We start from the raw sequence: 17469 nt of genomic DNA, 5'->3' as shown, positions 1-17469 counted from the left end.
ACACTCACTCCACTTCTCACCCAAACACTGTTCATTCATATTAACTGGGCCTCTTTTCTTTGCAGTGCTGATCATCGGACTTTGCAATGCATCAGTGTTGTGTTCGTTTTTACATCACTAGAGAAGTTTCTTACTAACTATTGTCTCTACAGTGCTCAGTATCCGTGGCACCCAGGAGGACGATGCTCCAGATGCCCAGCTCATGCGATTGGACAACATGCTGCTGGCGGAGGGCGTGTCCGGACCAGAGAAAGGGGGCGGGTCTGCGGCAGCAGCAGCAGCGGCGGCAGCAGCGGGAGGAGGGGTGGGCCAGGACAACTCAACAGAACACTCAGACTACCGGGCCAAGCTGACTCAGATCCGCGGGATCTACCACACAGAGCTGGAGAAGTATGAACAGGTGAGGACAGACCAGACCCCTCGTAAACGCTCTTTCCTTTTCCATAAGCCCTCTCTGCTCTACGAAGACCCTCACAACCCCTCTCACTTCCTATAGGTAACCCCTTTCGACCTAAGCTCCCCCCTACTCTGATTTCTGCCATCTCGCTACATATTGAGGACCCTTGTAACTGTCCTCTCTCCCTTCCAATAGATGACCCCACTGCAATCTCACTACACTCAGACTGCACACAAGTCAGTGCACACAACCACGCTTTCAGAAATCCCTTTTCAGCTGGCAATCATTTTATCAGTCACACACAAGTCCTATGCCAAGAGAGCATCCCGTCCTTCCCATTGATGTCAAATATATTACCGCCTGTCATCATCTCAAAGCAGGCCCGTCATCACTTCCTGTCGCAGTGTTACATTTGCACCTGAGAATACTCATGTCACCGCTACGTGTACTACTGCAACTGAGTGTACGGGCGGAACGGCTGTTTGCTATGAACTGAGTCTCGTTTCAACTGACACGACCCTGGTGCTGACAATCAACAGACTCCCCTGTCCCCAAACGCAGCAGACACTTCCCAGTGACTGATTCTGACAGAGAAAGAGAATGAGAGAGACACTGAGTGAAAAGACAGAGAGGGAAGTGGAGCGAGAGAGAGACAGGAAGACAGTTCAAACCTGCTGAACTTGAACAGGAATGAAAGCCTCCTGTCATTTTAGACGTCTTCACTTGTCACTTTCTTCCTCACGATTGAAGAAAAGGTCTCCTCAATAGACAAAGAAATTCTCACTGCTTGTCTACCCCATCCACTGCTGTTGTTTCTGCCACAGCACTGCAATGCATTACTGCCACATTACTGTACATCGATAGTATTACTACCACTACTTATGATACTGGTAATACGCACAATGCTAGCAGTGTCTTACTTCTCTACTGTATCCAAGTGCGTGCGATTGCTATCTGCCTCATATGAGTGTGTCTGTCTTTAGGCATGTAACGAGTTCACCACCCATGTGATGAACCTGCTGAGGGAGCAGAGTCGCACGCGGCCCATCTCACCCAAAGAGATCGAGCGCATGGTGGGCATCATCCACCGCAAGTTCAGCTCCATCCAGATGCAGCTCAAACAGAGCACCTGCGAGGCCGTCATGATCCTACGCTCACGCTTCCTCGACGCCAGGTCTGTGTGGGACTGTGTGGGACTGTGTGTGTGTGTGTGTGTGTGTGTGTGTGTGTGTGTGTGTGTGTGTGTGTGTGTGTGTGTGTGTGTGTGTGTGTGTGTGTGTGTGTGTGTGTGTGTGTGTGTGTGTGTGTGTGTGTGTGTGTGTGTGTGTGTGTGTGTGTGTGACGTGTCTGTGTGTGTCTCTCTCTGCGTGTGTCTGCTGATAAAAATCAATAAAAAACAGAGTGTATCCTGGGTCGCTCTACACCAAAGACAACAGATTTTTGTAGAGTGCGTGCGATGATGGAGACAATGTAGTCCAGCTATCTCTCTCTAATATACTGTAATGAAGGAAATGACCTGTAATTGTGATGTTTAATATATTTCTCTCTCTCTCTCTCTCTGCAGACGAAAGAGAAGGAACTTCAACAAGCAGGCAACAGAGATCCTAAATGAGTATTTCTACTCCCACCTGTCCAACCCCTACCCCAGTGAGGAGGCCAAGGAAGAGCTGGGCAAGAAGTGCTCCATCACAGTGTCACAGGTACACTATGCCGCCACATAGTCTTGTTTCTTGACCCACATAAACCTATGAGCCATCTAGCTAGCATGGCCATTTTGTTTGACAATTGCATTCACACTGCTATGTCACAGGAAGTCTGCTAGAAGAGACTGCATCCAAAATGGCACCCTATTCCCCACATAGTGCACTGCTTTTGACCAGAGCTCGTGTCACTCTCAATGGGAATCTGGTTTCTTGACAATCTGGTTTCTTGAAAGATGTGTTTTCTACATAATACCTTGCTCAAACAATCGTTGTAATAAACTTTAGTTTAATTTCTTGTCATGTAATATGTACTTTATGTTACAGGTATCGAACTGGTTTGGAAACAAGAGGATCCGATACAAGAAAAACATTGGCAAGTTCCAAGAGGAAGCCAACATGTACGCCGCGAAGACAGCTGTCAGTGCAACCAATGTATCAGCCCATGGCAGCCAGGCCAACTCCCCCTCCACCCCCAACTCTGCAGGTCAGTATCAATACCAGCCATAACGGATTTGACCAGTATGGTACCAAGTCAGTACTGTTAATGTTAGTTTGGCTGCATAGTATACCCAACTGAACAATGCTAGATCATATAGAGTGCTGAAGCATTATATAAGCTACATTGAAAGGTATCCACACTACAGTAGTATGGACAATTCAATTCAGAAATATGACACAGTTGAGCAGAGAGGTGTAGAGCACTGATTAGAAAACCTGGCTTTACCCAACCCTGGGCCCCAACTCAAGAATCCAGTCTCGGCTCTGTTCCTTTTGAATAACAAAATACTGTCTGCACCCCCCCCTTCCTAAACTGGCCCAATAACCTGTGGCCTGGTCCCTCTCTCTCTGGGGTTTGTCGGGTGAACACAGTAGACATATTGAACTCTTGGAGTCTTGGTTAGAGAAATAACTATCCTGTGGCGTCCCAGCCTAGTCCTTTGTCATGTTGACTCTTCAGCTGTGTTGGGCTATGGTCTAGTCTTGTGTTTTTTCTGCCTTGAAATCAAGTTAGGCTGCATTCTCCTTTAACATCTGGGAAGTTTGGCTCCATTAAAGGACAAAGAGGATTCTTTCAGTTCTTCCTGCTGATCGATTAGCACTTCCTTAATGAGCCAACAGGTCCGGTAGCAAGGAACTTAAACTGCAAGAAAATCCATCTATTCTGCATTTCTTTCACCCCGGTTTTAACCCCTAACCTCAGTATTCTTGATAATATGATTATCATCAAAATTACCACAGAAGTAGTAGTTGGTGTAGTTGTATTGGTACAGTATATTATGCTGAGAACATCCCTTGCCAGTACATTTCCATAGGTACATATCGTCAGTGTAGATGGTGATTGGTCACTAATGTCGTTCCCTGTTCACAACACCACATTTGGCTTTCAACCCTCTCCCACTAACCCACCTGACTGCACTTTTTCGGGTTGCATGATCGTGTTAACTCCTCTTTCCTCTCTTCTCTTTCCACCGTCCTTCCCCACTTCTCTCTCGTTCTCTCTTTCACTGTCTGTCCTTCCAGGTTCTGCTGGCTCTTTTAACATGTCAAACTCCGGAGACTTGTTCATGAGTGTGCAGGCTCTGAATGGGGACTCATACCAGGGGGCTGGGGTAGGGGCCAACGTTCAGTCCCAGGTAGGATCCTCGCAGAAACTAGTACGTAACCCATGAATTATTGGTACACTAGTTGTCATGTAGATAGGAACCCAGCTAGCAGTCATACAGTGGCCAATTTGTGGCCCGTTGAAGGCAAAGTCAACCAACCACGGAGGACAGCCATACAGGGTCTTATATTAGAAGACTGAATTTCCCTGCTCAGTGGTTCAGGCACTGTCCGGCCAAGAAATGTTCCATTGAAATCATCAAAAGCCCAGAGCAGAGTCACTTGACCTAGTCCGTGAGACAGAGGTTATACGTGGCCTTTAGCCGTAGCACTAATATGGCGGCCATTGTCAGGCTCATGAATGAATAGACGACTGCAGACAGTTTTGGAAACAATACAAGACTCGTCAACACTCCTGACAACAGTTGTCGTAGCCACTGGTGCACAACAGTCCTCTGACCTTGCCCTGTTGGACAACTATAGCCAGCACAGAGTTTCTGAGTGTTGGGATTGGGAGGGAGTCTCACTCACAATAGGTTGGGTGGGAGGATTACCACCCGTGGTGACATTCTCATTTGATTCAACCCCCTCTAGCCCCCCAGCCCTATCCCTCCATCCATCCGTCCTTCCTTTCTTTTTAAATCAACTCTCCAAATGCTCAGGTGTTTCATAAATATGCATAGGATTAACCCACTAAGGTGGATAAGAGGTCTCCTGGGTTGATACTTCATTGAAAAACAATGTCCTTGTCAAAAGGTAATTTGGCTGCGCACTTCAAAATGTCTTCCCAGACGCTGAGGAGTGAAGATGAATTTTGAGTCGTAGAAGCAATTGGAAATAGTCAATTTGTTGCAGTTTTGTTCCTCTTTGAATTTTAACCAGATATTCATAGAAGTCCCCTCGTGATGGTGTTTGTGGTCATTTGTCTTTGTTCACCAGATATTCATAGAAGTTCCCTCGTGATGGTGTTTGTGGTCATTTGTCTTTGTTCACCAGATATTCATAGAAGTTCCCTCGTGATGGTGTTTGTGGTCATTTGTCTTTGTTCACCAGATATTCATAGAAGTTCCCTCGTGATGGTGTTTGTGGTCATTTGTCTTTGTTCACCAGATATTCATAGAAGTTCCCTCGTGATGGTGTTTGTGGTCATTTGTCTTTGTTCACCAGATATTCATAGAAGTTCCCTCGTGATGGTGTTTGTGGTCATTTGTCTTTGTTCAGCAGATATTCATAGAAGTTCCCTCGTGATGGTGTTTGTGGTCATTTGTCTTTGTTCACCAGATATTCATAGAAGTTCCCTCGTGATGGTGTTTGTGGTCATTTGTCTTTGTTCACCAGATATTCATAGAAGTTCCCTCGTGATGGTGTTTGTGGTCATTTGTCTTTGTTCATTTGTGATATCTTTTGTGTTGAACCTGATCATTCTAAACCGATGCTGTAACCTTTCCCAGGATACCCTTTTGCTCTCTGACCTTATGCATGAAGGTCTTTGTCATGTCTAGCTTTTGTCTGTCTGACCCACACATTTCTCTCTCTCTCTGTTCCAGGTGGATACTCTTCGCCATGTTATCAGCCAGACAGGAGGATACAGTGACAGTCTCGTCGCCAGCCAGATGTACAGTCCACAGGGCATCAATGTAAGAACACCACCACCAAGAAACAACCGTCTGTCATTTCAACACAATATTGCCTTTCTATTCCTACTTTGGTCTCTTTGAAAGAAAAAGAGGCTAACTATTTCTATACTATACTTCTGTAGCTATTCTTCTTTTGTTTCCGATGCAATACCTTTATTAGGTTTCAGTTTGTCCCTTTGCCCAATTATTTCAAAGCCAACGGGTGTGGGATGCCACTTAGTTAGCAGTGGCCTGTTGGTGGCTGGGCTGTTGTCCAGGCAACGGCCCCTGTGCCGGTCATGCCCTGGGCGCCAGGCAACAAGGCAGGAGTCAGACAGAGCGAGAAGCCGGTCGGCTGGACGTACGGACGCGCTTAGAGCTTGTCTGTCTGGTGACATTAGTGTTAGCGAGGCACCTGCAGCCGACAGGAGCAAGGCCACAGGTGTCCCCCTGCCTGTCCAACACTCAGCTCACATGGCACCAAATGAAAAGAAGCACAGACCTCATTTGGAGTCACAAAAAAATAAAAATAAAAATTGCCCTGGAGTACAAGCTCCAGTCCAATTTACTTACCACCCTAAAATAACTCGACAAGCTGATGTTAAGAACAGCACGTTCTGAAAGGGGTATTGTGTCAGGGCAGGGCAGGGCTAGGAACACTGGAGGGGGTGGGTGTAGTGTTAAGATCTACAGTGACAGGCTGTGTTGTAGAGAGGGGAATCAATAAGACAGTCACAGCAGGCTGAGAGGGGGTCTGGGCCAGCAGTCTGAGCGCATTGGTCGATTCATTCGTCCAACAACCACAATGACGCCGACAGCAGCGCGCCCTGTAATATCCTAGACAAGATGCCAAAAAATGATGTAGTGGTGGAAGGAAGACGTTCTCCATGCAACCCCTCCGTTAGCTTCCTCAGTAAGCTATGTTAGAACTAAGCTAAATGATGGCTGATGAAAATGGCCGATGATAAGAGCACGGTCGGTTGCGGTATGTTAGTCAATGGATGCATAGAAGGTGGTTTCTGGGAAGCAGCCTTTGGCCAAACAGTACGGGCATTCACATTTGCAGCTCATCAGTCTTAAACACACATCTGTCTGTGCAGATTTTGGGACCTTCTGCCCCATACCTCAAAATCTGAGCCGAATCTGAATGCAATTATTTTTGAAAGTATTCGAACATCAACTTGCAGTGAATAAATAGGCCTAATAAATAGGCCTATGCCAAATCCAAACACTGAAAAGATTATGTCATTCTAAAACACTTCTTCTTTTAAATTGTAGAAATCATGTTATTATTTTTTTCTGTAGAAGCTTTCGATCCTGGATGGATCTTTTTCATTGTGCAGCTAAACAATTTCCACTCATTCTGAGGTTTCTAATGACTGAGCTGAGGCAGGAAGCAGCGTTCACAGACCTCTCCTCTTCTATCATTGAACAGTAATTACGGCTGTGAAATAGGCGGAGGGTGTCACCAAAGCTGAAGATTTTAAACGTTTTCTTTTCTCTCCCCTCGGTTCAAATGTGATGAAAGACTGGCTCTATGTGAAATAACAGGTTTTGAAAATAAGAGGGTGCCAAAGCCCATCTCCAACAGCTTTCACCGATGGCATGGAAATTGCCGTTAATGTCCCAAATGCTCTTTAGCCTACCTATCTTCTGGGAATTGAAATTGCCTCCTATTTTACAAACCCATTATATTTTCATCCCAGTAGCGGATGTGATAATTTGATATAATTGATTCTCCCATCAACCCTCTTGGAGGTTGTGTGCAAGAGCTGTCTATATGTTTTCAATAACATGTCTCTTTATTGTCTGTACATGAGGCCATTTTGAGACAGATGGCAAATGGAGTCTTATATTGTAGTGCCTTGATAGAATAATTGTACTTGTAATACATTTGGAAGATGCATAATCCCGCAGAGTACAAAAGGGTGTTTGTCAGTTCAAGAGTTTCATGTTAGCTACAGATATAGCTCAAATAATACACAGTATGTGAAATTATTCCTGTATCTATGAGGAAATGTGTCCTGAGGCATACAACAAATTGTCTCACAATTTTATCTCTAGAAATGTGATTGATTTATTTTTGCTCCACAGACAAATGGTGGATGGCAGGATGCTCCGACCCCCTCGTCAGTGACCTCGCCCATAGAAGGACCTGGAAGTGTTCACTCGGATACTTCCAACTGATTATTTGACCCTCCACATACACCATCCCCACAACCCAACGATGAACTGGCAGAGCCAATCACAGTCCTAAACATAGCGGCATACTACACAGTGTCCTGTAGATTTCAGGGGTGCTGTGAAAACCATAACTATAGCAACCTTTCCTCAGCTACAGTACTACGGGACATTTGAGATGCATACATACAGTAATAGAATTTCAAAGCAAAAATCAAAACGATACAAAAGTTGTTAATACAAATGTTTGTACAGATTTCACAGGATATTCAGAGGGCTGGATTGCTTACTTACCTGTGATGGGTTTACTCATATTGATGATATTAAGTGATAAAAATACATTTAGACAACCAAACCTGTAGACTTCAATTCAAATGCTTAATTCTACCTCTCAGCGACTAAAAAGTAAACAAATATGAAAGAGCATTATTTGTTTTCTAAAACATGAACTTTGTCAACTTTGTCAAGGAAGAAGCACTTCGCCATTCTTTGTTTTGCGGTCCCTCCTCACTGGGCACATACTGGTTGAATCAACGTTGTTTCCACTTCGTTTCAAGGAAATTACGTTGAACCAATGTGGAGCCGACGTTGAATTAACATCTGTGCCCAGTGGGTCGCCTATTCGATGGTATGCCAAATAGGCTTTTAATGTTGCTCCCCTGTTTACAGTGTGTGCTTGATGAACTGTGTTCGCTTTACCCTCTCCCACAGGGAAATAACCAAGAAGACTTAGAACTTGATTTACTAAATGTTTTTGTATTAGTTTCTCCGTAGAGGACTTTTAGGGAAAGCAGGTCAGCCCAGTGAACTCTGAGGACCCTTCACCCTGACTAGCAGGTCTTCAATCTGGGTGGAAGGCATTAGAAAAGGAAAACATGCTGGTACGAGAATGCTCATTGGCGAATCTAAAGGATTTAATGGAAATTGAGTAGACAATTGAATATACATTGTAGATGTGTGTCTTCCTGATTTATAAACTTCTGCCCCATGACCCCTTTGATAAGAACGCAGGAGATCTGTGGGCCCACAAGCACTCATAGGGCTCTCTTCTGATATCCATACTAGCGTGCCACTTAGTCTTGCTAACACCAGGCTCTCGACGTCACAGCACGTTGGTCGCTCGTCAGCCAGGCTACGCACCACTTAGAATGCATGCCCAATACATGCTTCATTCTAAGTATGCTAGTGTGGATATTGGGAAAAAGCTACAGAGTATGTGCTGTTGATTGTCTGAGGGCCTGAGGAAAGCCTTCCTTTTTAACAGCCACCTCATTGAGTATCAGTGTCTCATCAGAGGTAAACGTGTGAAGTTACAGTTATGTCATGTGTAAAAGGAGAAAAAAAGGAAATAAACACCTGTCATCAACAACCCAGACGAGTTTGAATCACATCATTCATTCCAGTGAGAATAAACTAAACAAAAGAACACATCGTCTCAATCTGAAAGTCATTTGGAATCACTTCCTGTGTCTGATTGTTTTGGAGCCTATGGGGGCCAATAAGAGCAGACATAATGAGCAAAGTGGTGAAAACATCAAGTAATTTTGTCCTTGTCTAATGTCATTTCCTCGTTCGCTGTCTCACTTCAAATTCATTTGTTTTTTTAGTCGCCAAATGCTACTGTTAACCAAAACTCTTATATTTGTTGATCTATTTTTTATTTAGAGGTCGTAACCCATCTAGCTACATTCACTCATATACTTATATTAGATTTCTCACTTTACCTTTTGCCAACTGTCCCAATTCTGGTGCAGCAATCCTAACTGGGGGGAAATGAAATCGATAACCAACTGAACAATGCTGCCTAATTGAAAAGCCATTGTAGAAGAAACCCTTTCTGGAGAAAATCTCTGTCAAGGATCTGTGTAGTAACAGTTTGTTTTTGAGTACATGGAATCAGAATGTAGTTAAAAGGGGAAGTCGTTACGTTAATATGGTTCAGTTACTCCGAGCTCCGCTGATGCAGGTAACACCAGGACTGAACTTACAGTAGCCGTGATGCGCAGGTCATGAGATGCTTGTTTACCCCGTGACATAGCTCAGAAGATACATTGTTTTCCTGTGATTCAGTGTTCATTGTTCCGCCACTGTTCCAAGGCACTCTCCTGCAATGGAACTATATTGTTCTTTAAACCCAGAGTTGATTTTTGTTTCTCTTCTCTCTTTTTTTGCCATTTGAATTTGTATTACAAAATGTTACTGTATATGACAGCATTCTTTCTTTCACCGTATCAAGAATGTTACCTGTGTCCTTGCTGTTCACTTCTTAAATTGACTTCTATCAGTCCTCAGAATTCATGAGCATTTTGAATGTTGTGCCAAAAGGTCTGTAATGTCCATAGCAAAACTAGAGATGTGAAAATTCCTTCAGACAAACAAAGATGTTTGGACATTTGATATACTTGTCCTTATGTTGTGTGGACTATAGTTATTCTTTAGTATTTTGTTATTTACTTTTTATAGTGTGCTATTGTACTTCATGGTTCCCATTTTCTTGTCAATTAGCTCTCTCATGATGTGATTCTGTGAACATTGCCTCATTGTACTTGACTTTCTTTGTTGAACCATCATTTCTACACTTTCAACATTAAACTTATTATACTACTATATAATACATCAAGACAAAACAATGGCATTTTGTTATTGAATATTTGAGCGAGAAAACAAGAATAATATACTGATATTTGCCAGTTTTGCAAAATGTTATAGTTTAAAAAAAATGTGATATGGATTTTAATGCACCAATTGTAAATTCAGTTTCCCAAACAATGTACTAACAAGTTCAAAAAAGCTCACTTGCCATGTCCCCTCTAATTAATTGATTTGTTGTGCCAAAGTAGAAGTATTCATAATTTATTCATTTTGGAATAACTCTCAATAAAACTGTCTGTAACTCCCGTATTAACTACAAGTGAATCTCAACTACTTGATACTCTACAGGGACCCTGAGCTCTACAACCCATTCCCTCCGGATCCAGATTTAGAAATACGTATGCTTGTTTGCCAATAAATGCAATATGATAACACACTCCATATAAAATAGCTTTTTTTGTTTTGATAGCTGAAAGGAGAGGTGTGTATATATATATATATATATATATATATATATATATATATATACAATGCATGTAATTTGTCCTTTAATAAAATACTACTGTGTTTTTGAATCATTTGTCACACATTTACATATGTTTCAGATAGTATTCTGGTTCACTTGGTCTTGTCAATAACATGCCAGGATTACGGATATCAGAAAAATATTTGTATTCTATTTGTAACATTCTATCGCTTATTTATAGTCCAACATGTATCTAATCATCGTTCAGGCATTTTCATTACTAGTTGATGTGAAGGCCTGCAGCATGCTTTGTTATATGACCTTAGGAGTCACATCTGACAACGAGGGCATCGTGAAGGGATTTGGCTCTAACAGTTTATATGCATGTGAGCATAACCCTTAGGTTATGGAAATGTTGAAGCCCTGGAGTGTTTTGTTACGCCAAACATGAAGGACGTTCAATTTCAGTGTTTTCCAAGAGCTTTTGTGCCAGTCAAATCCTCACACCGTTTAGACAACCAATGGTCAGGTCCCCCTTTGCCTCATGTTATCTGACATTTCCACAGCTCCTTCCGTAGAAATATACTGGGCCGCCCACAGTACAAAGCGTCAGGCAGGATGTGTTCTTCAGAGAGCTTCCATGGTAAAGGTCATTTGAGCTGTAGCCAGGCGATGGACATCAGAGAGTCACACAGACAGAAGATGACCATTGTCATCCAAAGCAGTGATATTTCACAGTATCTGAATTGGCCAATGTGGGCAATTTGAAAAATAGAACAGTAAACCATGGCTATGTTGATGTCCGTGCTGCTATGGATACCAGTACTATGGTGTGGACATTATGAAGATAGTGAGGGATTTCTCCTCTCCACAAACGGTTGATTGGATAAGGACGGGCAGATGGAAGGCTGCAACATCTCACAAGTCAAATATTGTGAGACCCTTTCCAATAAACAGAGGGGACATTTAAGACATGTGTGTGTGCACGCGCGTGCGCATGTGTGTGTGTGTGTGTGCTTACTAGCATGTGGAGGGTGTTATCTCCTGTAAGTAGGTCAACCAGGAACTCAATCACTTCCTCTTGTTGTCTCGTACCCTTGAATGAAACAGACAGTGGAGCTTGAGTGGCCACGTTGTTGTTGGGTAAAACCCTCTATACTACCAATGAAGACATTATTTGGCTGGACAGTGGCATGTCTGGCAGAATTACTTTCACAACTGCTGCATATTCATAATTGCCTAAATATAGTGTGTGATAGTGGGAGAAAGGGACAGTAGGCAGAGAGGGCTGTAGAATAGATAGACACTAGGCTTGACTGCTGAGGGATGGTGAAATGCCAGAGCCGGACTGCTCACCGGCCCCAGGGCTGAGAGGAAACAGGACTCTTTCTCTAAAACAGAGATGGCATCAAAACGATTTGACCACACACACTTGATCAGTGTCCAAACCTTGATCCCTCTCAAATCAGGCAAAATTAAAATGATGAAAACAAAAGAAGAGCATTGCCCATCACTTGATGTTCATATTATGGTATACTGTTTGTGACATGATCATAGTCTGAAGTCCATTTCACAGCACCGTACTTGACAGCTTGCTGACACTCCTAAAATTGTCATGGCCCCCAACAACCCTATCATTTCATTTAGGTCATTCAATGACAATGGCCTGCATAAGAAGTGAACTCATGAACTCATGGAGAAGTATCAAAGCCACCAAAGTAATACCTTATGATCCAAAATACACGATATTCACTACTTCGGGTCCAAGGCATTGAAGAAAAAAACAGACAATCCAATGATTCTCAATTCCATTTGTATTTGGGAAAATGTTCATCAATTCATGAGATGGATCATCACGCACCCCTGTTTGGAATAATCCCACTTGACCTCCAATGTTTAAAGTCCTGGTTCCAAAGTAGCAACATGAATTTGAAACATGTGTACTATAATGGATCTCTACTGTCATTCAATCAATTACAAGAAGGATTTGGATTATCCAAGGCCGATTTCTTTAAGTTCTTTCAACTCATTTTATTCAATTCAATCGCCTTCAGCAGAATCTGGTGTTATGCTGGTGAATGAGGACCCAAAAGCGACTTAACGAAAACAGAGTCTTTATTCCAGTATATGACAAAAGTAATAATCCTGGAAAAATCAAGAAGAAAACAAAACAGGAAAAAACTTAAATCCACTCGTAGTAACGAGGACAGACTGGAGACTCGACCATTGACTGCAGGTTGCTTCGGGAAGGCACCGACCGTAGCAGACTAAGACACCTGCTCACACGCAGCATCTGAAGGAGACAAAACACGACAGGGCGAGACAAGGACACAGAACAGCGAACATCATACAAGGATCCGACAAGGACAGAAGCGGAAAACAAGGGGAGAAATAGGGCTCTAATCAGAGGGCAAAATAGGGGACAGGTGTGAAAAGAGTAAATGAGTGAGTTAGGAGAATGAGGAACAGCTGGGAGCAGGAACGGAACGATAGAGAGAAGAGAGAGAGGGAGGGGGAGAGAGAGGGATAGAAAAAGGGTACGAACCTAATAAGACCAGCAGGGGGAAACGAACAGAAGGGAAAGCACAAGGACAAGACAATATATGACAAAACATGACATCTGGATTAACCTAATGCATCTAGCATAGAGACAATACTGAAAGATGCTGCTACGCTAAAGAAGTTGATTGCCAATGTAAGGGGTGTTTAACTGGTGGCAGAGAAGTAAGGCGCAGGAGAGAAATAACTGTTTCCAACGGCGCAGTTTATTTACAAAAACCCACCAGAAAACATAACAGTACAAATCAATGGGTAACATAACCCGACACACACCAGTATAGACGTACACATACACTTACAATAAACAATCACCGACAAGGACATGAGGGGGAAACAGAGGGTTAAATACACAACATGTAATTGATGGGATTGGAACCAGGTGTGATGGAAGACCAGACAAAACCAATGGAGAATGAACAAATGGATCAGTGATGGCTAGAAGGTCGGTGACGTCTACCACCGAACGCCGCCCGAGCAAGGAGAGGGACCAACTTCAGCGGAAGTCGTGACAGCCAAGTTATATCAGTGGTTGATTGAATCTCTACCTGATGTTTCAGAACCTTTAAGGACAAAATGGGAAACCGATCTAAAGGAAGAAATTGAGGAGAACCATTGGTCACAGATACAGTGCCTTGCGAAAGTATTCGGCCCCCTTGAACTTTGCGACCTTTTGCCACATTTCAGGCTTCAAACATAAAGATATAAAACTGTATTTTTTGTGAAAAATCAACAACAAGTGGGACACAATCATGAAGTAGAACGACATTTATTGGATATTTCAAACTTTAAAAAAAAATCAAAAACTGAAAAATTGGGCATGCAAAATTATTCAGCCCCTTTAAGTTAATACTTTGTAGCGCCACCTTTTTCTGCGATTACAGCTGTAAGTCACTTGGGGTATGTCTCTATCAGTTTTGCACATCGAGAGACTGAAATTTTTTCCCATTCCTCCTTGCAAAACAGCTCGAGCTCAGTGAGGTTGGATGGAGAGCATTTGTGAACAGCAGTTTTCAGTTCTTTCCACAGATTCTCGATTGGATTCAGGTCTGGACTTTGACTTGGCCATTCTAACACCTGGATATGTTTATTTTTGAACCATTCCATTGTAGATTTTGCTTTATGATTTGGATCATTGTCTTGTTGGAAGACAAATCTCCGTCCCAGTCTCAGGTCTTTTGCAGACTCCATCAGGTTTTCTTCCAGAATGGTCCTGTATTTGGCTCCATCCATCTTCAAATAAATTTGAACCATCTTCCCTGTCCCTGCTGAAGTAAAGCAGGCCCAAACCATGATGCTGCCACCACCATGTTTGACAGTGGGGATGGTGTGTTCAGGGTGATGAGCTGTGTTGCTTTTACGCCAAACATAACATTTTGCATTGTTGCCAAAAAGTTCAATTTTGGTTTCATCTGACCAGAGCACCTTCTTCCACATGTTTGGTGTGTCTCCCAGGTGGCTTGTGGCAAACTTTAAACAACACTTTTTATGGATATCTTTAAGAAATGGCTTTCTTCTTGCCACTCTTCCATAAAGGCCAGATTTGTGCAATATACGACTGATTGTTTATCCTATGGACAGAGTCTCCCACCTCAGCTGTAGATCTCTGCAGTTCATCCAGAGTGATCATGGGCCTATTGGCTGCATCACTGATCAGTCTTCTCCTTGTATGAGCTGAAAGTTTAGAGGGACGGCCAGGTCTTGGTAGATTTGCAGTGGTCTGATACTCCTTCCATTTCAATATTATCGCTTGCACAGTGCTCTTTGGGATGTTTAAAGCTTGGGAAATCTTTTTGTATCCAAATCCAGCTTTAAACTTCTTCACATCAGTATCTCGGACCTGCCTGGTGTGTTCCTTGTTCTTCATGATGCTCTCTGCGCTTTTAACGAACCTCTGAGACTATCACAGTGCAGGTGCATTTATACGGAGACTTGATTACACACAGGTGGATTGTATTTATCATTATTAGTCATTTAGGTCAACATTAGATCATTCAGAGATCCTCACTGAACTTCTGGAGAGAGTTTGCTGCACTGAAAGTAAAGGGGCTGAATAATTTTGCACGCCCAATTTTTCAGTTTTGGATTTGTTAAAAAAGTTTGAAATATCCAATAAATGTCGTTTTACTTCATTGTTGTGTCCCACTTGTTGTTGATTCTTCACAAAAAATACAGTTTTATATCTTTATGTTTGAAGCCTGAAATGTGGCAAAGTTCAAGGGGGCCGAATACTTTCGCAAGGCACTGTATGTGAAAATGCTAACACCTGCTCCTACAACCTAAGACATAAACTACTGCAATTTAAGATAATTCATAGGTCTTACTACACTCCTGCCAGAATACATGTAACACACCCAGAAATGTAGCATCTCTGTTGGAGATGTACAAAGGAACCTATTACATATGCTGTTGTCCTGTGACAAACTGACACCATTTTGGGATAATGTAACCTATGCACTATCATTTCATTGTGTCTCGGAGTTTGGATTCATCCATCTCCACTATTATATCTGTTGGGAAGTGTAAATATTGGTGATCAATATCAGAGAAGGTTTTGTAATCTAGGCTTAATTTCGGCAGGAAAATGTGTAGCCATGAATTGGAAAGCATCATACTATAACAAACTGGAGGACTGAGCTGTCTAGTTACATCCCTTTAGATGCAGTGCCTTCAGAAAGTATTCATACCCCTTGTGTTGTGCACGTGAGTGAGGACCCAAAAGCAGTTTAACAAATACAGAGTCCTTTAATGTCAAAACACAGGGAAGACATAGATCCTCTTCAGATGTATATAATGGCAAAATAGACAACCCGCAGAGAGGGCGACAAATGAATCATAAAGTCCTTCTGATATTTACAGAAGAGTCCCCTTCTTAGCAGCTGAGGAGAATAGCTGGGTTAGAGTCCCCTTCTTAGCAGCAGAGGAGAATAGCTGGGTAGCGGCGACAGACTGCTGGTCTCTCTGGGTAGGCGCGGGTCGTAGAGGACAGAGGTACCTGATCACACGTAGCATCAGATGAACAGGCAGATACCGACGGGACAAGGGTGAAGCAAACGAGACGATAGTTTGGTTCTGGCATGAGAAACTCAAACGAGAATCTGACAAAGACAGAAGCAGGAACAGAGAGAGAAATAGAGACCTAATCAGAGGGAAAAAAGGAACAGGTGGGAAAAGGGTGAACGAGGTAGTTAGAGAATATGAGGAACAGCTGGGGAAAGGAGAGGAAGAGAAGGTAACCTAATACGACCAGCAGAGGGAGACGGAGTGAAGAGAAAGAACAGGAACAAGAAATAATATGACAATACATGACACCTTGACTTATTCCACATTTTGTTGTGTTACAGCCTGAATTCAGAAGTTGTATTTTTCTCACCCATCTACACACAATAACCATGACAAAGTGCAAACATGTTTTTAGAAATGTTTGCAAATGTATTGAAAAGGAAATACAGAAATATATTTTTGTACGTAAGTATTCACACTCCTGAGTCAATACATGTTAGAATCACCTTTGCCAGCGATTACAGCTATGAGTCTTTCGGGGTAAGTCTCTAAGAGCTTTGTACACCTGGATTGTACAATATTTGCACATTTATTCTTTTGAAAATTCTTAAAGCTCTGTCAAGTTGGTTGCTGATCGGGCCTCCAGAGTGGTGCAGTGGTCTAAGGCACTGCATCACAATGCTAGAGGTGTCACTACAGATCCGCGTTTGATCCCAGGCTATGTCGCAGCTGGCCGCGATCGGGAGACCCATGAGGTGGCGCACAATTGGCCCAGCATCATCTGGGTTAGGGGAGGATTTGGCCGGCTGGGGTGTTCTTGTCCCATCGCACTCTAGCGACTCCTGTGGTGGGCCAGGTGCATGCACGCTGACATAGTCGCCAGTTGGACGGTGTTTCCTCCGACACAGTGGTGCGGCTGGCTTTCAGGTGAAACGAGTTGTGTGTCAAGAAGCAGCGCGGCTTGGCAGGGTCATGTTTCGAAGGACGCATGGCTTTCGATCTTCGCCTCTCCCGAGTCTGTACGGGAGTTGCAGCGATGAGACAAGACTGTAACTACCAATTGGGTATCATGAAAAAGGGGTAAAAAGAGCTAAATAAAATAAAATGCCATTGTTGTTGTTATTTTAATATACCAGGTGCCTCATCTTTGTGGTTGAATCTGTGTTTGAAATGTACTGCTCAACTGAGGAACCTTAGAGACAATTGTATGTTTGGGGTACAGAGATGAGGTAGTCATTCAAAAATCATGTTAAACACTATTATTGCACACAGTGAGTCCATGCAACACATTATTTTACTTTGATTTAACTAGGCAAGTCAGTTAAGAACACATTCTTATTTACAATGACGGCC

General features: G+C 42.9%; 1 protein-coding gene across 2 annotated transcripts in view; it reads left to right on the top strand.

The window, feature by feature from the left end:
- Positions 1-10565, top strand: part of LOC124041799 (pre-B-cell leukemia transcription factor 1-like) — an 80398-nt gene extending 69833 nt beyond the window's left edge. Inside the window, exons 3-9 of one of the 2 annotated variants that reach the window (XM_046359835.1) lie at positions 153-400; positions 1381-1571; positions 1962-2097; positions 2425-2584; positions 3622-3734; positions 5250-5339; positions 7413-10565. In XM_046359835.1, the coding sequence (XP_046215791.1) occupies positions 153-400; positions 1381-1571; positions 1962-2097; positions 2425-2584; positions 3622-3734; positions 5250-5339; positions 7413-7505 (1031 nt within the window). In that variant the 3' untranslated portion in view covers positions 7506-10565. The remainder of the gene's footprint in view (positions 1-152; positions 401-1380; positions 1572-1961; positions 2098-2424; positions 2585-3621; positions 3735-5249; positions 5340-7412) is intronic. The other variant, XM_046359836.1, reaches the window with a different exon arrangement.
- The last annotated feature ends 6904 nt before the right edge of the window (positions 10566-17469 follow it).

Source organism: Oncorhynchus gorbuscha, linkage group LG08 (assembly GCF_021184085.1).
Source record: "Oncorhynchus gorbuscha isolate QuinsamMale2020 ecotype Even-year linkage group LG08, OgorEven_v1.0, whole genome shotgun sequence".
In the NCBI taxonomy this organism is placed as follows: domain Eukaryota; kingdom Metazoa; phylum Chordata; class Actinopteri; order Salmoniformes; family Salmonidae; genus Oncorhynchus; species Oncorhynchus gorbuscha.
The sequence above is the reverse complement of the archived record's forward strand: the minus strand, read 5'-3'. Positions and strand labels throughout refer to the sequence as shown.